Consider the following 22,683-nt stretch of genomic DNA (forward strand, 5'->3'; position numbering starts at 1 on the left):
GTCCCCAGCAATCCCCGGCCCTCTGCTGAGCAGCAAGCACCCTGGCTTAGCTGAGACTCTCGAGATCGTCCTAGAAACAAAACTCTTCAGGCTGGACACATGGGACAGGAGGCGAAGACGATGTGCTCGCTTAGACTGACCTTTGACACTGCAGAGCACGGGGCGGTGGGGGGGTCACTCTTGAGCACTTTGGTCCTGAGCATTGCCAAGAGGAGCCCAATCCTCCACCCCGCATGCATCTATTCTAGATCTATTTATATATAACTAAATGCATTTATTTATATATACATATAAACGCTTTATTATATACTATATATAGGAGTGATATAGGAATATATCTATTATATATACTATTATATATATAAATGCATTTATTCCTAATTGTGTCTGCCTTTTCCGACCCCCTCCCGTTGAATCAGCATAAAACTATTTTGAGTCCAGCCCTGCTGTGGTAGCTCCTACCGCTGAGGAGACTGCGAATAAATCCCTGCCTTACTCCGGTCTCCTCCGCTGGAGGCCAGCTGGACAGTCCCAGCGGAGTCTTCAGCTGTGTTCCCACCTAGCATCTACTTTAGCCAATCACAAGGTTTCCGGCTTTGCTGGGCTTTGCTACTTCCCTGATTCTGCCCTCCAGCCATACCTTGATTTTCTAGGGCCTACCACCCCCCTCTTCCCTCCTCCTATAGGAAAATGGAGCAGACACTTGCAAAGCGGAGAACCCGCCTGTGGCCAGCCCGAAGCAGCCAGGCTGGGCCATCCTGACCGGTCCGTGTCTAATTTTGGAAAGCGCAGGCCTTGCGCGAGGGCCAAGAAAGGGCAGTACTGCTGGAGGTCAGCGGGGGAAGCAGCTGAAAGTCCTTGGGGAGGGACTGGGGCTGTGCGGGAAACGGAAGGTCAGTCTGGGACTGGCCAGCCAAGCGGAGAAGCTAAACGGGAATCGGCCTTTCTCCCTCCTCCTTAGCGTTTTGCAAACCTGCGCCTGAGGACTGGGTTAGCTCGTTGACTCCAGGCTGCGCGGGAGGCACTTCCCTCCCAGGGATTTATAAACCAGGTGGACCATTGTAGCTGGACAAAGAGAGTAACTGAAGCCACTCTTTGATAACAAAGTACTAAGTGCTGGGCTACTTCCCAGCTACAGTTACCAACACTTTGGCCCAGAGCCATCAGCAGCCAAAGGGTGTCTGTGGGGAGGCACAGGGCTCAGAATGACCTTTGGGGTTCAGCTGAAAGAAAAAAAAATACTTTCCCCTTAATACTCTCTACCCAAGACCTTTCAGTTTTGTCTTCCTTTACTATGCCTGATAATGATTTATTTACTTATTGAGACAGTCCACATGGGACAGACTCTGGAGTCGGCTGTTCTTTCTTTTTTTTTTTGGGGGGGGGGTAAACCTGACAATGCTCAAGGCTTATTCCTGGCTCTGCACTCAGGGGTCACTCTGCCTGCAGGCTTAGAGGACCATCTGGGGTGCCCAGAGTCAGGCTGACCTGTGCAAGGTAAAGCCCTTCCCGCTGTGCCATTAGCCCGAGAATATAGGCTGGGATTCAGAAACCCCCTCCCTAGCCTCCCTGGCTTCCTGTGCCCCCCAAGAGCGGTTCCCCAGCATGAGTGGGGTATGAAAGTGAAAATACTTTAGCGCATGAACTCTAAAGGCAGCGGAAAGACACTTCCTTTCTCAGCTCTTGCGGCTAAATGTGGCGACGGGGGCGCTGGGCTAGGCGTGAGACCCCAGTGCTATCCTCGGCAGCACCCACAAAACGGATCTGCCTTTTAAAACCACATCCTGGCTGGGAGCGAGCGCAAAAGGGCTGGAGCGCACACACCCGGTGCAGTTCCAGCCTCCGGGTCCCACGCCCTGCAAGCTGGCAGGGAGCACCTCAGGGTGTATCCTCGTCCCCGCAAGGCCTATTGTTAGTTTGATGCCTATAGAACCGATCTGTTGGATTTTTTAAAAATATAGTCTAGGTTCCACAACTTTATGTATCCGTTTAACCTATGAGAGAGGTCAGGATCCGAGAGAGTACAGAGGGAACGCAGTTGACCCAAGTTCCTTCCCAGTGCCTTAGAGGGTCCCCTGAGCACAGAATCAGGAGTCAGCCCCGAGCACCAACGGGTGTGGCTCCAAACCCCAGACGAGAGAGACCATAGCAGAGAAAAGGGAAGCGCCCGCAGGAGCCCCGAGGGTGGGATGAAAGGACGCTGGGTTGGTTCCAAGTCTGCCACTCGCCCCCGTCAGCATCCCGCGCGGGGTCTCCTACCAACAATACCGTCGCCCCTCGCTCTACATTTTCTTTGCTCCATTTCTTAGCGACTCAGACCCCCGGCCAGCCCTGGATTTGGTGTCCGTCCCACCCCGCTTGCAAGCGGGACGCCCGGGCGAGGGGCGCGCGCCCAAGTGTGCGGGGAACCGCGGGGGGCGCCGGTCCCGCCCCCGCGCGCCGCGAGCACGGCCCTGGGCGCGCCCACGCTGCAGGTGGAGGGAGCAGCGGGATCTGGACCCGCGGCCCAGGACGCGGCCGCCTCGGCCCAGCTCGGATAACGGGGCCGGGAGCGGGCCCGGGTCACGTGGGCGCACTGTGGCCCCAGCTGACCCCGCATCCAGAGCACCGAGAGCCAATCGGAGCGCGAGGCTGGGTCGCCAGCATCTCCGCGTGGGGCGGCCACGGCCACGCTCCCGGGCGCGAGGCGGCAGGGGCGGCGCGACCCGGGACTTTAGGCACCGAGCTCCGCGCGCTCCCCCCGCGCGCGCACGCTTCCCCCGCCGCCGCCGCCTCCGCTCGGCGAAGCGAGCGCGTCCGGGTTCGGGGCGGGGGTGGCGCTGATTGGACGGGCCGCGGCCGCCGTGGCCAATCGCCGCGCCCGACCGCGCTGTCCCCGCCCCCGGCCCCGCGCGCCCCGCCCCCGCCCCCGCGCGCCCCGCCCCCGTCCCGCGCGCCCCGCGCGGCCTCCCCGGCGCCCGCCGCTCCCTGCGCGCGTCGGCCCGGGCGGCGCGGCCCCGCCATGGGCTCGGGCGGGTGGTCGCCGCCGCCGCTGCCGCCCCTGCCGCCCCTGCCGCTGCTGCTGCTGCTCGGGCTGGCGGCGCTGCTGGGCTGGGGCTGGCGCTGGCGGCGGCGCGCGCGGGGCATCCCGCCCGGCCCCGCGCCCTGGCCCGTCGTGGGCAACTTCGGCTTCGTGCTGCTGCCGCCCTGCCTGCGCCGCCGCGACGCCCTGGCCCGGCCCGCGCCCGCGCCCCGCGGCCCGCAGCTCGTCCTGGCCGACCTGGCGCGCACCTACGGCAACGTGTGCAGCTTCTTCATCGGCCACTACCTGGTGGTGGTGCTCAGCGACTTCAGGAGCGTGCGCCAGGCGCTCGTGCAGCAGGCGCGCGTCTTCAGCGACCGCCCGCGCGTGCCGCTCGTGTCGCTGCTCACCAAGGAGAAGGGTGAGCGCCGGGCGGCGGCGGGGAGCACTGCTGCGGGGGAGCCCGGCTGCGGGGTCTGCAGGGAGCACCGCTGCCGGGGCGGCTGGGGGCGCGGCTGCGGGGGCTGCGGGGACTGTGGGGACCGCCTGGAGCGCAGCTGCGGGTCTACCGGTGCTGCGGGGAGCGCAGCTGCGGGGGCTGCAGGGGCGCCCGGCTGAAGGGTCTTGCGGGTCTGCGGGGTCTGCGGGGAGCGCGGCTGCGCACCTCGGACAGCTCAGGCCCGAGCGTCCGTCCCGACCCCTGCTCGCGCTGCAGGGGGTCTTCCCTAGTCGGAGAACCGAGCGGGAAGCCCCGCCGGAGCCCGGGGCGGGGTGCGGGGTGCGGGAGGCGGCTGGCATCCTCTCCCAGCGCGTGGCTCCTTCCCGGACCCGCCTCCTGCCCCGGCCGCGAACTCGGGAGAAACGGGGCGGCGCTAGGAAGGAGGGGTGCGGGGCGGCGCGTCCGCCGGGCCGTCTGCGGGGCTGGACGGGATGGGGAGAAGATCTTCGACCCCGCAGGTTGCAAGAGGTGGGCTCGGGCTGGGCGCTGCTGGGGGAGGCGCCTGGCCAGGCAGTTTGGCCCGACAGACCCCAAGTTAGCGGCCGCTCCCCCGGGGCGCCTTCTCCAGCCCCGCGCTGGCGGGTTTATGCTCATCCTTCCTCCCTCGGGCCGCGTCTTTATTGAGCGCGGGTCCCCCGCGGGCGCGGACCCTCGCTGCCTCGCCCCTCTCCCACGTCCCTGCCAGTTTTGCGCCACTGATTTTCCTTTCTGCCCTCAGCGCCAGGGAGGCTGCGGGATGTGTGGCCTGGAGCCCGGCGTGCGTCCTGGAAGGGCGACGGTCCCCATCCGCCCCAGCGCCCTAGAGACCCGAGGGTCTATGTTACTCAAGTGCGGTTTTGCAACAAAGATGCGAGGGTGGCCCAGGGCCTATTCCGGCCTCTGGGCCCAGGGATCACTCCTGGGGGCACTTAGAGGGGCACAGGGGGTGCCGGGATCAATGCATGCGAGTGCCCTGCACACAAGGCAAGCGCCTTAGCCCCTGTTATGCCACTCCTGCCCAAATTCTACCACTCAGTCACTTTTAAATGTAGGCTAGAAAAAAAAAAAAGGCGCACACTCAGTGTCCTTGGCTCGTTCACACGGTTGTGAAAGGATCGTGGATATTTCCAGGAACCCCAGTTTTTTTCTCATTTTGGAAAAAGACTTTGTACCCTTTGGACAAACATGGGGGGGTGTGAAATACCACTTTCTCCCGTTTTCACTTACGCACTCAGGTGGGCAAACGCTTTTTCTTTCTGTCTAGGTGAATTTGCCCGTGTTCTGGGGTCTTATAAGTGGTGGAATCCCACAGTGTCAGTGACACACACATCTGGGTTAACTCTAATCAGCCTCGCCGGTGGGAATATTCCCCCCACACCTGTCCCACCTCCCCCGCCCACCCCAGCTTGCTCTCTAGGCCGCCTCTGGGTTGGATGGTGGCACCTTCTTGCCCTCCATCGTGGCTGCATCATGGCACGTTCCCTCTCGCCGAGACGCCCGTTTCCGTGTCTCTCCCCCCCTCACCAACGCTTGTTCCTCTGTGTTTCCTCGTCTAGTTAGAGCGGCCTTTCTGAGGACGCCTGTCCGCGCCAGGAGAGCTGGCTCCCAGCCCATGTCAGAGCCCGGCGGCCTCGTCTCTCGGTCTGCACTGGTGCCCGGCCCTCCCTGGGTGCCATGAGGTGCCCTGCCCCTCGCCCGCACACAGCTGTGTTGCACAGAGCAGTCAGGGGCTCTTGTTGCCGAGAAGCAAACGCACTGCTGGACTTTGCTGCCTGCTGGGGCCCCAAGGCTCCCTTGGACCCCAGCCCGCCCATCCCTCCACCTCTCTTTCCTGCGGGGTGCCAGCCACTCCACCAAATGGGCAGAGCCCGCTCTGAATGAGTTGCCGCAGAAGCACATGCTCTCACATTGCCCATCTGACCTTCAGACCGTGTGATGCGGGAACTCGGTTTCCTTCTCTGACATCCATCGTGGCGGGCTTCCACTTTGGTCAAGAGTTGTCGGGAGGCCGTTTCCCAGTCTTCCTTGGACCCCAGGTGGTTTGAGTGAGGGGGCCCACACCCGGTGGTACTCAGGGAGGACAGGTCTTCTCAGGCCAAGAGCTGCTGGGGCCCACGAGGGTCAGCCACGTGCAGGGCGAGCGCCCTGACTCCTGTGCCGTCTTTCTGGCCTGGGTGGTCTCGCTGTCAGATGTGTCTTGGTTTGGGGGAGCCTGAGGTGACGGCTGCTTCTGCTAACGTGTCCATTCTCCTGAGACCCCACAAGCATTCTCTTTCGGCGTGGGAGTAGATGGTGTGACTGAGCTGTGGAAGATGGGGCAGCGATTTCTGTGCCTGGCGAAGGAGAATCCCGAGAGAAGGCAGAGCAAGACCCAGAGGCCCTGAAGGAAATGCACGGAACTGGACGTGGAAAAGAAAACAGACACCCAAGTGGGGAAATGGAGGCAGCTGAGGCACCTGCTTTAGACATCCGGCTAAGTGGAGGCAGTTTTGGGGGTGGGGTCCCAGGGCGGTACTTGGGGAGCCTAGGCTTCCTCCCCAGTGCTGGGGACAGTGATGCAGCTGCTCGCTGCCACCGGGACCACTCGAGGCACTGTGGGGGTTAGAGCTCGGGGCTTGCCTCGCGGCGGGTGATTCACGGAGAGCTGAATAGAGCTTTGTGTGCGTGAAGAATGAAAGGGACACGAGAACTCAGCAGGCTGGGGCTTTGTCTTGCCTCAATTTGATTCCCAGAACTGCATGATCCCAGAGGTCCGAGAGTGGCCACTGAGACGTCCAGGGGTGGAAATGGCCGCTGTGGAGACTCGGGGCTGGGGAACAGGGAGGAGCTGCCATTTCCAGTGGCGAAACTGTACAGCAAGAAGCTTCATCCAGAAGCTTCCAGTGTGACGTCCAGAAACAAGATCCATTGAACTATTGGAGAAGGGGGAAATGACAGGAGGAATTACAGGCCAAGAGAATTCCTTTCGTGTACAGTGGGGAGGGCATTTGCCTTGCTGGCGGCCGACCCAGGTTCAATCTCCAGCATCCCATCTGGTCCCCCAAGCACCGCCAGGAGTGATTCCTGAGTGCAGAGCCAGGAGGAACCCCTGAGCATCTCTGGGTGTGACCCAGAAAGCAAAAAATACAATGAAATAATAAAAGAATTCCTTTCGTTAGGTTTGGGGAGGGGCCAGCTCTGTTTTCTCTCGGAAACATCGAATTTGCCCTCAGCCCCGATGATGGTTTACCAAGCTTGCTGCATCGCTGAGTTCCCGCCTGCTTTTCCTTCTTTCTCCGTAAAGCATACAGCGCTGAGTGTCTTTGTATTTCGCTCTCCATCTTCAGTAGCAGAATTGGATCTTTTATGACCTCCCCAAATTCAGGCCCCTGTCCAGCCCAGAGTGGCAGAGGACAGTGGGGAGGCCAGGCCTGTGTTCCCACGCTGTTACTAGGGGGTTTCTTTTGAGGTTACTAGAGTGTTACTAGGGGGTTTCTTTTGAGCCTGTTCCAGAAGTAGGACTGGCCAGAAGGGCCATGGAAACTTTGCTGACAAACCCGTGAGTGTTCCCCGGCTTCTCGCTGCCCTTCGACACTGTTTCATAATGAGCAGTGTCCTGAGACCTCAGGCTCACAGGGTGACCGGTTAGGAAAAAAGTTTTAAGAGGTTCTTCCACATCCCTTTTCCTTACTTCCCTTTGGTAGCTGCTTAGCCAGAGTCACCCTAGATGCACTGATAGATAGTCCATGTTCGTGCTGAAGGCCGTGTTCTCCGTTTCCTCTTGTCGCGTTGGAATTCGTTTTTATATTTTAATTCTTAACTGAGTCTCTCTTGGGAAGTGACTCCATTTTTATGATTGATTATGAAAGGAAATAGAACCACCAGAGAAGAGATGTTCCTGCAGATATTCTGTGGGCTCCATCTTCACCCACTGGACCCCACAGGTGATTACGTAAATGAAATCCTTAACATTCTTAGCAGACAGATCTGCACCTGCGTGGGGCCAGAGAGCTAGACAGCGAGCGGGTGTTTGCCTTGTATGTGACCAAACCAGGTTCACTCTCTGCCATTCCACATGATCCCTCGAGCCTCACCAGGAACGATCCCTGAGTGCAGAGCCTGGAGTAACCCTGAGCACCACTGGGTGTCACTCTCTCACTCTGTAGCACTGTCCTAGCACTGTCCTAGCACTGTTCAGTCCATTGTTCATCAGTTTGCTCGAGCGGGCACCAGTAACGTCTCTGTTGTGAGACTTGTTACTGTTTTTGGCATATCGAATATGCCACGGGGAGCTTGCCAGGCTCTGCCGTGCAGGCGGGATACTCTCAGTGGCTGGCCTGGCTCTCTGAGAGGGACGGAGGAATCAAACCTGGGTATGCCGCATGCAAGGCAAATGCCCTACCCGCTGTGCTATTACTCCAGTCTGAAAAACATAAATAAAACCAGATCTGCATCTGTGTGAGCAGGGGGGGTGCTCTGAGATCAGAAAACTCCAGGTTATCTTTATGCAATGGGTCTTTTATTACCTCCCCAAAATTCAGACCCCTGTCCAGCCCGGAGTGTCACGGGACAGTAGGAGAGCCAGGCCTGTGCTCCCTCTGCTGCGGGCTTGTCCTGTGTTTGGAACCAGGAGGAGACAGAGCCGGCCCCGGGCAGGACCCAGCGTGACTGGGGCTGTACACAGCAGGAAGTAGAGCGCCGTTCCCGAGGCCAGCTCCCTGGGGAGTGGCAGAGCCGTTTCCCAGGCCACTGGGCGTGAGCCTCCGGGGAAGTGTGACGGTCAGGAGACGCCCACCCCGGAGGCACCAGCGGTCCCGGATAACGGGCAGATGTCCCATGGGTCTCCGAGGGGCCTCCGACCTGCCTTAGCACTGCTCCACCCCCCAGCAAACACAGGTGTCCAGCCGCAGGGCACCGGGCCCTTCCGCCTCCGGGCTCCCAACAGACGTGAGCAGCGAGGTCGGCAGAGACACGGCGAGACAGTGATGAGGTTCTCGCCAGAGCCACCGTCGCCAGCTGCAGATACAGGACGGAGCGTGTGGGCTCGGGAGTAGACGTTCTCCGACGGCTTTCCCCAGCTCTGATCTACCGCTCCTGGCCCAGCACAGTGCCAGGAGAGGCCAGTTAGTCTCCGTGTGGTCAGGAGAGGGCCTCGCAGAGCGTCCAGCCAAGGGCAGTGCTCCGAGCAAAGCGGTGGGAGGCAGCGTGGTCAGGCTGCTCCTTGCGTGTCCTGCGGCCCCTCTGATTGGGGATACTCTGGGCTGTGGAGGGTGTCGCAGAGGGTCGAGGACACGCTTTCCTCCCAGCATGCTGGGCAGTCCCTGCCGTAACATCGTCAGGCTTCTGCTCCTCAGGCGTGGCGGCAGAAGCGCCCGTTCGCGCCTGAGTCAGTGTCCGATAGTGGGTGCCCGGCGCCCCTGAGTCAGTGTCCGATAGTGGGTGCCCGGCGCCGAGCCAGCCACTCTCCTTCTCCCGTGCCCTCCCTCTGGCAGGCGCTGCAGATGCCGAGCAAGACGGTCTCTACTTTCCTTCTCTGCTCGTTTGTGCCACAGCCAGCAGTGTTTGCAGGTTACCCCTGGCTCTGCACTCAGAGATCGATCCTGGGTCCTGGCAAGGCTGGGGGGACCCTCTGGGGTGCTGGGGAGCAGACCCCGGTCGACCGCATGTACGACAAGCGCCAGGCAGAGATCTGCTAATGACATGTTCTCCGCCGTATACCACTAGCGGTTGTTTGATCCTGGAAAGAACAACTCTTCCGCTCCATTCTAAGTGATGTTCAGGGAACCTGCACGCCAACAGCAAAATTAAATATTGACTGCAGTGTTTAAGTAGCACTGGCGCAGAGCATTACGAACGTTTGAGATGCACCATCTTAAAACCAACATAAGGTTTCCCCGCCTGCTGTTTGCCACCAGACACCCAAGTTTCATCCATCACCAAGTACTTGATTCCCCGATACAAGGTATTTTTTGAGAATTCTGCTCCTAAGCAGTAGGAGAAGGGAACATCTCATAAACAGCCATGAGCACGAGGAGACGGGGAATGCTGATCTAGCGCGTTGCCCGGAGCCCCTGGGGTGTACGGGGGCGGTTGCTTGTATCCCAGACGGTTTCATGCTCAGACTAGTTCACGCCACAGTAAACTAGACGGGCCATCAGCCTTTCCGCATCAGCAGCGCCTTCTCGCTTATCAGCCCGTGATGTTCTTCCTGCGCAGGAAGAGAAAATAAAGTCGCAAAATCAGCTCTGTGGCTGCCAAGGAGTGCTGTGCGCAGACTGTTTCTCGAAGGTTGGTGTGCAGCAAATGCTACCCACGTGTTATTTCAAAGTTAAAATGTAGAGAGATGGGACTGGAGTGATAGCATAGCGGGTAGGGCATTTACCTTGCACGCGGCCGACCCAGGTTCAAATCCCAGCATCCCATATGGTCCCCTGAGCACCGCCAGGAGTAATTCCTGAGTGCAGAGCCAGGAGTAACCCCTGTGCATTGCCAGGTGTGACCCAAAAACCAAAAAATAAATAAATAAATAAAATGTAGAGAGCAGTATAAATTCATTTACCCACTCTCAGATTGCTTCAGACTCATAAATAGGCAAGGATTAAAAAAAAATCTTTGAAACACTTCCCTGTTGGTAGAAATAAAATCATTTCTAGCACTTAACAATACTGAGTGGTTAGAGATTTGGCACAAGAGCGAGAGCAAATGCAAAGCCATCAAGATGGAAGGCGGCAGGGAAGTCCGGAGAGGTTTGAAGGTGGAATAGTCACTCAGGACGCTTGGGGCAACAGGATGCAAAAGGAATTGGGGAAATGAAGATAGTGAAAGATAAGTGAGCGCTCATCTGTCAGCTTGAAAAAAAAAGTCAGTGAGTCTCGTGTCTGAATGCTCGGGGTCTGAACCTGCCGAGGGGAGTTTGCTCAGCCCTGCAGGCAGGAGGCATCGGGACGAGCCTCGCTCTGTCCCTGACTCCGGGGGGCAGAGCCAGCGGGCGCTCGGCACGGGGTCACTGCAGACGCGTGCGTTTTGCTATAGTGATATTTATTATTTTTGTGCAGCAGAACAGAGGGAAGGAAAAACAGTTCTTTGCATTCTTCTCAGACAGGGAGCAGCCGGGGAGATAGTCAGGGACGGGCTGGGCCTTGTGCGTGCGAGGCCCTGGCTGGAAGCCCAGCACCGCAGGACCGGCCCTCACACAGCTGCCGCCAGCGCCCCCGGGCGGGACCCTCCTGCTCTTAGCACTGCTGAGAGGAGCCCCCACAAAAGTAGATCTGAATTGTTGCGACAGAGCCATTCTCACGGCTGGGCCGGTGAGGTATAGGCTCCCGGTTTGGAAACCTCAAGTCATGGAATAACCTGAAAGTGTCCCCACCAGTGCCACGGGGAACTCCTGACATTTGAGTCCCAGTATTGTCCAGGTTGTACCTGAAGATCTGTGAGCTTCTCCTGAGGAAGGGCAGCTCCCCTGAGGAAAGGCACCCCCTGAGGAAGGACACCCCTGAGGAAGGACACCCCTGAGGAAGGACATACCCTGAGGAAGGACAGCCCTGAGGAAGGACACCCCTGAGGAAGGACACCCCTGAGGAAGGACACCCCTGAGGAAGGGCACCCCTGAGGAAGGACACCCCTGAGGAAGGACACCCCCTGAGGAAGGACACCCCTGAGGAAGGACACCCCCTGAGGAAGGACACCCCCTGAGGAAGGACACCCCTGAGGAAGGGGAGACCTCTTGAGGCAGCTGCGGATTCTGGGTGCTGCTGCCCCATGTGTGCGAGTAGCAGCCGGGCAGCTGTGGGGACTTGTTCTTTCCTCAGGTGGTGACCTCTGGCATCCCCAGCTGTGGGTCCCACAGGATTTACCATTTCATCATATAATTGTCATAGATTTTTTTTTTTTTTGCTTTTTGGGTCACACCCGGCGATGCACAGGGGTTCCTCCTGCCTCTGCACTCAGGAATTACCCCTGGCCGTGCTCAGGGGACCATATGGGATGCTGGGATTTGAATCCGGGTCGGCCGCGTGCAAGGCAAACGCCCTACCACGCAAACGCCCTACCCGCTGTGCTATCGCTCCAGCCCCTAATTGTCATAGATTTTATGACAATTTTATTTTTGCCAAAAAGTGGGGTACGGCCATCATGTGGAACTTTAAAATATGGCGCCCTGGCATTCCTGAGGTGGAGAGAAACGGGTACTGCGTGGTGAGGTGCGGTGAGGGCTTATGTGGATGCTCGGGGCCTGAATCCCGACCATGGCCCAAGTGGGCGATATGGGAAGCGATGGCACTTAGCGTTTGCTTGGCCTGCGGGAGCGCCTGTTTCAAGCGAGAGAGTTGTGGGTTTTGTCATTTTTCACTATTTCCGTCTGTGGCGTCACTCCTGGCGGACAGGGACAGGCCGCGCAGCGCCAGGACCTCCCTGTGTGCCTGGCACGAGCGGGCGCGCGCTGTGCCACACACCGTCCGGCATTCGTCTGTCTGTGCATCCTGGCAGGCCTTGGTCCGCCTGCGGAGTCTCCTGGCCCACGCGCGAGGGGCGGCCCCCCGGCTGCTGCTTGTGGGTGGGCTCTGGGACCCGAGTTTCCCGTCAGCCTTGGCTCCGACCTCTCGCTGCTGCCCTCCTCCCCTCTGGCGCCCGGCGCCTCGCTCTCCCGCACGTGTGGTCTCAATCCCCAGTGCTCAGCGAGGGCCTCCCCGAGTTGTTCACCCACTGCCGGCCCCTCTCCACGGGGCCCCCCTGCCCTTTTGGGAACCCGCCGACCTGGGCAGGCCCCTCCCTTTCCTCAGGCGCGTTCTGGGTGACGGATGAGCTGCCGCTCGTCCTCTCTCCTGAAAAGCGCCGCCTGCCCTCGGCTGACCCTGGTGCCCGCTGCTGCTCTGCTGCCACTTCACCCCCGTGTGGGCCGTTTCCTCCCGAGCTCCCCAGGACGGCCACTGCAGACCCGCCTCCTGCAGCCCGGCCCTGGCATCAGCCTGGTCCCTTCCCCGCCGATCCCCGACCCCCGGCCCTTTGGCTCAGCAGCACGATCTGAGCACCGGGTGGAGGGGGGCCCCGGGACGGTTCCGACCCAACAGGATCTGGGCGCCTGGGACGGTCCTGGCCCAGAGGGCCGTGGTTTCTGTCCCGAGAAGCCCCTCGCCTGCTAACGACGCTTTCCTCCTCCTGGTTCCCGCGGTGGGGGCCGGTGACGGGCCTGGGGGTGGGACAGCGTGGCGCGTGTCCCCCGTGGGTGCCGGGGGGGGGGGTCCCCGCTCCCTCTCACGCCCCTCCCCCCGCAGGGATCGTCTTCGCCCGCTACGGGCCCGTGTGGCGGCAGCAGCGCAAGTTCTCGCACGCCACCCTGCGCCACTTCGGCCTGGGGAAGCTGAGCCTGGAGCCGCGCATCCTGGCCGAGTCGCAGTGCGTGCGGGAGGAGATGCGCCGGCAGGGGCAGGGGGGCGCCGCCTTCAGCCCCTTCCCCGCCGTGCACCGCGCCGTGTCCAACGTCATCTGCTCGCTGTGCTTCGGCCAGCGCTTCGACCCCACGGACGGCGAGTTCCAGAGGATGCTGGAGCTGATGTCGCGCTCGCTGGAGATCTGCCTCCACTCGCAGCTGCTGCTGGTCAACGTCTGCCCCTGGCTCTACTACCTGCCCTTCGGCCCCTTCCGCGAGCTGCGGCAGATCGAGCGGGACATCACCGGCTTCCTGAAGAGGATCATCCGGGAGCACCGCGCGTCCCTGGACGCCGCGCAGCCGCGCGACTTCATCGACATGTACCTGCTGCAGGTGGAGGCGGCGCGCGGCCAGGGCGGCCCCAGCAGCTTCGACGAGGACTACCTCTTCTACATCATCGGCGACCTCTTCTTCGCCGGCACCGACACCACCGCCAACTCCCTGCTCTGGTGCCTGCTCTACGCGGCGCTGCACCCCGACGTCCAGGGTGAGCCGCGCGCCCTTGGCTGGGGGCGAGTCGGGCGGGCCGGCACCCACGGGGGAGAGCAGGGCGGGGGTCGCAGCGACCATTCACGTCCTCGTGCCCTGCCCAGCGCCGCCTCCACTTGTTTGGGGGCCTCCGACTGGGGGCTTCGCTCCTGTGCCCCGGGGTCAGTCCCGGCCCGCCGCAGGGGAACCTGAGTGGTGCCCGCGTCGTCGGGTTCTGAGGCCGCGGACGCCGCTTCTGTGTGGGACCTGAGCTGAGGAAGAACCTTGGGGGACAGCAGAGCCTCGGGCGTCCTGGGGGCTGCTGCTGAGGGGCTGCTGTGGCCCCCCGTGGTGAGGCGAAGAGGAGGACCATGGCCCCCTCACCGTGACCCCGCGCCCAGTGGCCGCAGAGAACACGGCCGCCCGCTTTGGTTCCAGACACTGGGGGACCTAGGCGTCGCCCCGGGGACGGGAGCCAAGATGGGGACAGGGCTGGCCTCTGTCCTCGCTGCCTCCGCTGCGTCCCCTTGCCCCGGCCGGCGGCCCCCACAGCCCCCAGATTCAGAGCTGGCCACGCTGCCTCTCTCCCACGGCCCCACCCCTCTGACCCCAGCATGTCAGCCTGAGTCGCTAGAGTGGACCCGGGCCGGGCTGGGGCCCGGTGACACCCTCCAGGTTCCCGAGCTGACCACAGGAGCCCCGTGGCAGGTCCCAGCGGGGGCGGCTCATTCTTGGTTCACCTGGTTTGGGGCATTCTTCCGCCCTGCGGCTGTGGCCCAGGGTCACTCTGGGGTCACAGTCAAGGTGTCACGCAGGCCAGCTGTCACCTCCAGAGCCCAGAGCGAGGGAGCCGAGAGGGGGCAGAGCCGGAAGGGGCGCCAGGCGCTGGGCCTCTCTCCCTGGCTCTCGCGCACTGGGGCCGCACTTGGTGCCGGGCAGGAGGGGAGGGAGCAGGTCTGTGATCCCCACAGACAGGGGCCCCTTCACGCTGCCACGTGTCACCGCGGTGCAGAGCCCCCGTGCAGCCAGCTTTGTCCCTGGCTCGGTCTGTCCCCTTCCAAGGGGGGCGGGGGGCTCTCCGAGGCTGCCCGGGTCCACACAGTAGGGCAGCCTTCGTCTCTCTGGCTCACCGTGTGCTTTGTTCTTTGCCCTCCTGTGTGTGTGCGTGTGTGTATGTGTGTGTTGCTTGTGCATGTGTGTGGCTGTGTGTGCATATACCTGTGTGCATGTGTGTGGCGGTATGTGTATTGTGTGTGCATGTGTGGTTTGTGTCCGTGTGTATGTGCGTGTGTGCCGGGTCGTGTGTTTTGCATGTGCCTATGTGTGTGCATGTGCATCTATGTGTGTGTATTGCATGTGTGTGTGCGTGTGGTTTGTGTCCGTGTGCATGTGTGCGTATGGTTTGTGTCCGTGTGTGTGCGTGTGTGTGTATGTGTGTGTTGCTTGTGCATGTGTGTGGGTGTATGTGCATATGCCTGTGTGCATGTGTGTGGCTGTATGTGTATTGTGTGTGCATGTGTGGTTTGTGTCCGTGTGTATGTGCGTGTGTGCCGGGTCGTGTGTGTTACATGTGCGTGTGTGTGTGCGTGTGCATCTATGTGTGTGTATTGCGTGTGTGTGTGTGTGTGGTTTGTGTCCGTGTGTGTGTATGTGTGTGTGCGTGCGAGAGAGCAGAGAAGGTTCACGAAGAGATCGAGAGGGTCATTGGCCGTGCCCGAGCCCCCTCGCTCACGGACAAGGCGCAGATGCCCTACACGGAGGCCACCATCATGGAGGTGCAGCGGCTGACGGTGGTGGTGCCCCTCGCCATCCCACACATGACCTCGGAGGACACAGGCGAGTCGCCCTTGCCCTGCCCCGCGCTGTGTCCGGGCGGCGCGTCTCCTCCTGGGCACTGAGGGGCAGTGCTGGGGCGGAGACGCCCTCGGGAGCCCCAGGGGGCCATCCTGCCCGTTGTACAGTCCTGGACCACAATGGCGAGTTGGGGGCTGGGGTGGGCCGCACCCACAAGCAGCTGGCCTGCGGCGCCCGCCTGGCGGCTGCGGGGGCTGGGGGAGCATCGACCCGCAACGCCGCGCTGCAGACACTGCAACTCTCTGTGCTGGCTGCCGGGAGCCTCCGGGGCCTGGTGTCAGCCGGGCACGGCCAGGCCCTTCTCACGTTGGGCTTTATTCCCGTGCGGAGCCTGTGGCATCTGGGGACACGTTTCCCCGCACTCTCCGCTCTTCCCACTGTGAGGGCCATGGGGCCCTTGCAGCCTCTCGGGGCGCCTTCTCTTGGGCCCTCCCGTGGCGCCTTCCTGTGATACCCTCCCCTGGCACCTTCCAGTGGCACCCTCCTCTGGCACCTTCCAGTGGCACCGTCCTGTGGCACCGTCCCGTGGTGTCCCCCACAGAGCCCTCCCGTGGCTCCCTCCCATGTCCCCACCCCGCTCCCTGGGGTGGTGCTCCGTTACAGGAATCAGGGTGCTCGTATGCGCTGCCCCCTCACCCGGCCTGGGTCGGGACGTGTGAGGAGCGTGGGTGAGGCCGGCGAGGTGACTCCATGCTCTTGCTCCCAGTGCTCCAGGGCTACACCATCCCCCGAGGCACGCTGGTGCTGCCCAACCTGTGGTCCGTCCACAGAGACCCGGCCGTGTGGGAGAGGCCCAACGACTTCTGCCCGGGCCGGTTTCTGGATGAGCACGGCCGGCTGGTGAAGAGGGAGACCTTCATTCCCTTCGGAATAGGTCAGTTCCATCTTCGTATATCCCGACCAGCGTAGCTCTGAAAAGGAGCAGGACGGGCCACGTCTCTCTGTCGCTTACGAGTAGGTCTCTCCGAGTAGGTCTCTCCCCGAGTAGGTCTCTCCCCGAGTAGGTCTCTCCGAGTAGGTCTCTCCGAGTAGGTCTCTCCCCGAGTAGGTCTCCCCGAGTAGGTCTCCCCGAGTAGGTCTCTCCCCGAGTAGGTCTCTCCGAGTAGGTCTCTCCCCGAGTAGGTCTCTCCGAGTAGGTCTCTCCCCGAGTAGGTCTCTCCCCGAGTAGGTCTCTCCCCGAGTAGGTCTCTCCGAGTAGGTCTCTCCGAGTAGGTCTCTCCCCGAGTAGGTCTCTCCCCGAGTAGGTCTCTCCGAGTAGGTCTCTCTCTGAGTAGGTCTCTCCGAGTAGGTCTCTCCCCGAGTAGGTCTCTCCCCGAGTAGGTCTCTCCCCGAGTAGGTCTCTCCGAGTAGGTCTCTCCCCGAGTAGGTCTCTCCGAGTAGGTCTCTCCGAGTAGGTCTCTCCCCGAGTAGGTCTCTCCGAGTAGGTCTCTCTCTGAGTAGGTCTCTCCGAGTAGGTCTCTCCCCGAGTAGGTCTCTCCCCGAGTAGGTCTCTCTCCGAGTAGGTCTCTCCCCGAGTAGGTCTCTCCCCGAGTAGGTCTCTCCCCGAGTAGGTCTCTCCGAGTAGGTCTCTCCGAGTAGGTCTCTCCCCGAGTAGGTCTCTCCCCGAGTAGGTCTCTCCGAGTAGGTCTCTCTCTGAGTAGGTCTCTCCGAGTAGGTCTCTCCCCGAGTAGGTCTCTCCCCGAGTAGGTCTCTCCCCGAGTAGGTCTCTCTCCGAGTAGGTCTCTCCCCGAGTAGGTCTCTCCCCGAGTAGGTCTCTCCGAGTAGGTCTCTCTCCGAGTAGGTCTCTCCCCGAGTAGGTCTCTCCCCGAGTAGGTCTCTCCCCGAGTAGGTCTCTCCCCGAGTAGGTCTCTCCCCGAGTAGGTCTCTCTCCGAGTAGGTCTCTCCGAGTAGGTCTCTCCCCGAGTAGGTCTCTCCGAGTAGGTCTATCCCCGAGTAGGTCTCTCCGAGTAGGTCTCTCCGAGTAGGTCTCTCCCCGAGTAGGTCTCTCTCCGAGTAGGTCTCTCCGAGTAGGTCTATCCCCGAGTAGGTCTCTCCGAGTAGGTCTCTCCGAGTAGGTCTATCCCCGAGTAGGTCTCTCCGAGTAGGTCTCTCCGAGTAGGTCTATCCCCGAGTAGGTCTCTCCGAGTAGGTCTCTCCAAGTAGGTCTCTCCGAGTAGGTCTCTCTCCGAGTAGGTCTCTCTCCGAGTAGGTCTCTCCGAGTAGGTCTCTCCCCGAGTAGGTCTCCCCGAGTAGGTCTCTCTCCGAGTAGGTCTCTCCCCGAGTAGGTCTCCCCGAGTAGGTCTCTCCGAGTAGGTCTCTCCCCGAGTAGGTCTCTCCCCGAGTAGGTCTCTCTCCGAGTAGGTCTCCCCGAGTAGGTCTCCCCGAGTAGGTCTCTCCGAGTAGGTCTCTCCCCGAGTAGGTCTCCCCGAGTAGGTCTCTCCCCGAGTAGGTCTCTCCCCGAGTAGGTCTCTCCGAGTAGGTCTCTCTCCGAGTAGGTCTCTCTCTGAGTAGGTCTCTCTCCGAGTAGGTCTCTCCCCGAGTAGGTCTCTCCCCGAGTAGGTCTCTCCGAGTAGGTCTCTCTCTGAGTAGGTCTCTCTCCGAGTAGGTCTCTCCCCGAGTAGGTCTCTCCCCGAGTAGGTCTCTCCGAGTAGGTCTCTCTCCGAGTAGGTCTCTCCGAGTAGGTCTCTCCCCGAGTAGGTCTCTCCCCGAGTAGGTCTCTCCCCGAGTAGGTCTCTCTCCGAGTAGGTCTCTCTCCGAGTAGGTCTCTCTCCGAGTAGGTCTCTCCCCGAGTAGGTCTCTCCGAGTAGGTCTCTCCCCGAGTAGGTCTCTCCCCGAGTAGGTCTCTCCCCGAGTAGGTCTCTCTCCGAGTAGGTCTCTCTGAGTAGGTCTCTCTCCGAGTAGGTCTCTCCCCGAGTAGGTCTCTCCGAGTAGGTCTCTCCCCGAGTAGGTCTCTCCCCGAGTAGGTCTCTCCCCGAGTAGGTCTCTCCGAGTAGGTCTCTCCCCGAGTAGGTCTCTCCCCGAGTAGGTCTCTCTCCGAGTAGGTCTCTCTCCGAGTAGGTCTCTCTCCGAGTAGGTCTCTCCCCGAGTAGGTCTCTCCGAGTAGGTCTCTCTCCGAGTAGGTCTCTCCCCGAGTAGGTCTCTCCCCGAGTAGGTCTCTCTCCGAGTAGGTCTCTCTGAGTAGGTCTCTCTCCGAGTAGGTCTCTCTCCGAGTAGGTCTCTCCCCGAGTAGGTCTCTCCCCGAGTAGGTCTCTCCGAGTAGGTCTCTCTCCGAGTAGGTCTCTCCCCGAGTAGGTCTCTCCCCGAGTAGGTCTCTCCCCGAGTAGGTCTCTCTCCGAGTAGGTCTCTCCCCGAGTAGGTCTCTCCGAGTAGGTCTCTCCCCGAGTAGGTCTCTCCCCGAGTAGGTCTCTCCCCGAGTAGGTCTCTCCGAGTAGGTCTCTCCCCGAGTAGGTCTCTCCCCGAGTAGGTCTCTCTCCGAGTAGGTCTCTCTCCGAGTAGGTCTCTCCCCGAGTAGGTTTCTCCGAGTAGGTCTCTCTCCGAGTAGGTCTCTCCGAGTAGGTCTCTCCCCGAGTAGGTCTCTCCCCGAGTAGGTCTCTCTCCGAGTAGGTCTCTCTGAGTAGGTCTCTCTCCGAGTAGGTCTCTCTCCGAGTAGGTCTCTCTCCGAGTAGGTCTCTCCCCGAGTAGGTCTCTCCGAGTAGGTCTCTCCCCGAGTAGGTCTCTCCCCGAGTAGGTCTCTCCCCGAGTAGGTCTCTCTCCGAGTAGGTCTCTCTGAGTAGGTCTCTCTCCGAGTAGGTCTCTCTCCGAGTAGGTCTCTCCGAGTAGGTCTCTCCCCGAGTAGGTCTCTCCGAGTAGGTCTCTCCCCGAGTAGGTCTCTCCCCGAGTAGGTCTCTCCGAGTAGGTCTCTCCCCGAGTAGGTCTCTCCCCGAGTAGGTCTCTCTCCGAGTAGGTCTCTCTGAGTAGGTCTCTCTCCGAGTAGGTCTCTCTCCGAGTAGGTCTCTCTCCGAGTAGGTCTCTCCCCGAGTAGGTTTCTCCGAGTAGGTCTCTCTCCGAGTAGGTCTCTCCGAGTAGGTCTCTCCCCGAGTAGGTCTCTCCCCGAGTAGGTCTCTCTCCGAGTAGGTCTCTCTGAGTAGGTCTCTCTCCGAGTAGGTCTCTCTCCGAGTAGGTCTCTCTCCGAGTAGGTCTCTCCCCGAGTAGGTCTCTCCGAGTAGGTCTCTCCCCGAGTAGGTCTCTCCCCGAGTAGGTCTCTCCCCGAGTAGGTCTCTCTCCGAGTAGGTCTCTCTGAGTAGGTCTCTCTCCGAGTAGGTCTCTCTCCGAGTAGGTCTCTCCGAGTAGGTCTCTCCCCGAGTAGGTCTCTCCGAGTAGGTCTCTCCCCGAGTAGGTCTCTCCCCGAGTAGGTCTCTCCGAGTAGGTCTCTCCCCGAGTAGGTCTCTCCCCGAGTAGGTCTCTCTCCGAGTAGGTCTCTCTGAGTAGGTCTCTCTCCGAGTAGGTCTCTCTCCGAGTAGGTCTCTCTCCGAGTAGGTCTCTCCCCGAGTAGGTCTCTCCGAGTAGGTCTCTCCGAGTAGGTCTCTCTCCGAGTAGGTCTCTCCGAGTAGGTCTCTCTCCGAGCCCTGCTTTCGGGCCGTCCTTGCTGGCTTTTCCCCTTGGTGAGCTACTCCACGGGTAGGTCCTCAGGTAACGCCTCGCCCCTGTGCTCATTTCAGCTCTCAGAGACGCAGTGAGGCCCCGGGGCCAAGCGGAGGGCAGGTGTGCTTGCTTACAGGTGGGAGGCCACGGTTGGAGGCCGGCACTGCGTGCCCCACTGAGCACTAAGTTAGGAGCAGCCCCTGAGCACCAAGCCAGGAGTAGCTACAGACTCTTCCCAGTGTGGCCCCAAGGCCCGAAGAAAGTGAAGGCAGATGGCAAAGAGCTGGCACCAGGTCTCTGAGCAGGTGCAGAGAGATCTTCCCTGCCGAGGGCCGACCACTCCCAGGCCCAGCTGCCCACCTTGAGCTGGGCAGGAGCGGAGACTGTGGCCGTCAGGGTTCTGGGTCAGGCCCAGCGGGTCCCTCCCACAGAAGCATTGCTCAGAGACCCTTATCTGACGCCCTTTGCCCACGGCCTCCCACGTAAGAGCGGCGAGTGGGAAGGGGCCCGGCTCCTGCCAAGGGTGGAGGCAGGGGTTAGACCCCTGGCGTTGCAAGGCCCCGAGCATGGCTAGAGCCCCCCCGGGTCCAGAGCTGGAAGTGGCCCCCAGGACTGCTGGGTGGGCCCCAAGGCCCCAAACAGGGAAGCATGCACTTGGCGTGGAGAGATTTTTACCAGCAGACACTGCTCCGTGGAAACAGTTTTCTTTGAAACGTTTGTTCTGTTCTTTGATGGGTTTGGTCTTTTTCAGGGGGCTGCCCATATCTGGTGGTCCTCAGGGCTCCTTCCTGGTTCTGAGCTCAGGGGTCGCTCCTGGCAGGGCTCGGGGGATCGTCTGGGGTGCCGGGGATCAAACCTGGTCCCTCCCTCTTGCGTCTCTGGACGGTTCCCCGTGTTGAGACGGGGCTGCTGGTGTGCGCGGCCAGGGCGTGGTCACCGCCCCTGCTGGTCTCTTGCAGGGAAGCGGGTGTGCATGGGCGAGCAGCTGGCCAAGATGGAGCTCTTCCTCATGTTCGTCAGCCTCCTGCAGAGCTTCAGGTTCACGCTGCCCGAGGACTCGCCGAAGCCCAGCCTGGCCGGGAAGTACGGCCTCACCCTCGCCCCCCACCCGTTCAACGTCATCGCCTCCGAGAGGTGACGGCAGGGCCACGCTCGCACAGGCCAGCCCTGCTCGGGTTGGGGTTGCAGAGGCTGCAGGGCGGGGGGCGGAGCTCCTGGCGGGGGTCGGTGGCTGGGGGGCTGGTGTCTTCCGGCCCGCCTGTCCCTTTCCTGAGCTGTTTGCAGGACGGCACCCAACTCGCCTCTCCTGTCTCCCAGCATGAGCCAAGGCCGGGGGCCACGTCTTTGCTGAGCCCCCGGGGCAGCCCCAGAGAAGGGGGGAGGGAGACCTGTCGGCGTGCAGGACCGAGGGGGTGCCCGAGGCGGGCGGCCTGAGCTCTGGTCAGGGTCAGGAGTGTTTGTGCCCAGGAGTGCCCCTTGCTGCTGGCCTTCTGTGTGAGATTCAGCCGATCCTCTCTCTACTGGCCGCACCGGGCCCTGCCCACGGAGGGCGGGTCAGTGTGGGAAGTTTGGGGTCCCTCTCCCTCCTGCCACCAGCGGGAGGCGCTGTAGCTGCTCCCGTGGGATGTGAGCCCGCAGGGGAGCGGGAGGCCCTGGACGGAGGGGGCATCGGGCAGGAAAGGCTGGGGCTGCCCAGGTCACCCGCACTCAGGAAGGGCCCCGCAAGGAGAAGGAGCCCGGGGAAAGGCCACGGCCTAGTGCAGGCTGGCTGTGTGGGCGGCGTGGGCAGCTGCTGGCCATCCTGCCTGGGGTCGGAGCCGGGCGCTGTCTAGCCCTCTTGGAACTGCCCCCGCGCAGGCCCCGAGCAGGGTCCCCACTGCACTTTACGTAGCAAGGCTGGGAATGCGGGCTCGCCTGCAGGTGCTCCAGGGCCAACGCACCAATGGAAAAGGGTCCCGGACCCCCATAGCTCTGCGTGGCCGACCCTCCCGGGCTCCCAGCCTCTGCACCAAACCGCCCCCAGTTTCCCCAGAAGAGGGTCCCCTGGAAGGACGCCACTGGGTCACACAGTGCCTTAGCCTGGAGCACTTGAGAGCAGGAAGCGTCTCGGGCGAGTCCCCGGGCGTTGCTTCCCACACACCTGCTGGCGTGACTCTGGACATCATGATTGGTCGAAATCACGACATTTCCTCGAGTGTGGAAACAACAGTATTCTGTTTTCTAAACTCCCCGAGAAGCCACTTTCTAGTCCTCCTGTAGCCTGATTTCTGATGCTTTTATTAAACGTTGTGACGGAGAGACCCTCGTGTCGGTGCTTTGCTTAGCTTTCCCTGCAGCCCCTCGGCTGGCGGTGGAGGGGGAGGTGCCCCGGTGGGGGGCGGCGCTGTGGCGTATGTGCCGGAGGGCCCAGAACGGCAGCCATGGGCCGCTGGGTCCCGGCTCCCGCATCAGGCCCGAGTCAGCCGAGGGGCGGGAGAATGTGTCCAGGCCCACGGTGGCCCAGGCCAAGCGTCTGTGGCAGCTGGGGGAGACCCTCCAACGCCCTCCTCGGCCCTCTCGGTCTCCTCCCCTCTCACACCCGTGCACAGGGCTCTCGGGGCCTGGGACGTGGGGTCGGGGCCTTCTCAGACCCCAGAGAGCCCCTTGCCCCCAGCCCTGGGACGGGGCTCAGAAGACAGCAGCCACCAGCCCGCTCCGCTGGCGCCTTGTCACCTCACCCTGGCGGGCACACGCATCCCCCGTGTGTCTGGCGCTGGCCTGGTCTGTCACGGCCCCGCACGGGACAGAGACTCGCTGATGTCACTGTGCCTCCCGCCCTGGCCAGGGCTGCTCTCAGTTTCCCAGACGCCGAGTCCTGGTGATGTCGGTGGCCCCACG

General features: G+C 61.6%; 1 protein-coding gene across 1 annotated transcript; it reads left to right on the top strand.

Annotated features, from left to right (window-relative positions):
* Positions 1-2,963: 2,963 nt before the first annotated feature.
* On the top strand, positions 2,964-22,104 carry LOC101558612 (cytochrome P450 2U1). Its single transcript, XM_004612742.2, has 5 exons — positions 2,964-3,422; positions 12,731-13,372; positions 15,028-15,189; positions 15,914-16,081; positions 20,766-22,104. Exons 1-5 carry the CDS (start codon positions 3,002-3,004, stop codon positions 20,942-20,944), a joined length of 1,572 nt encoding a protein of 523 aa, XP_004612799.2. The 5' UTR covers positions 2,964-3,001; the 3' UTR covers positions 20,945-22,104.
* The last annotated feature ends 579 nt before the right edge of the window (positions 22,105-22,683 follow it).

This window comes from Sorex araneus, chromosome 6, assembly GCF_027595985.1.
Source record: "Sorex araneus isolate mSorAra2 chromosome 6, mSorAra2.pri, whole genome shotgun sequence".
Lineage (NCBI taxonomy): Eukaryota > Metazoa > Chordata > Mammalia > Eulipotyphla > Soricidae > Sorex > Sorex araneus.

Bases quoted from the DNA above. Each gene is read 5' to 3' on its own strand.
- LOC101558612 (XM_004612742.2), top strand. From the start codon at position 3,002: ATGGGCTCGGGCGGGTGGTCGCCGCCGCCGCTGCCGCCCCTGCCGCCC. The intron at 15,190-15,913 runs GCGAGTCGCCCT...TCTTGCTCCCAG, and splicing joins CATGACCTCGGAGGACACAG to TGCTCCAGGGCTACACCATC. The intron at 16,082-20,765 runs GTCAGTTCCATC...GGTCTCTTGCAG, and splicing joins CTTCATTCCCTTCGGAATAG to GGAAGCGGGTGTGCATGGGC.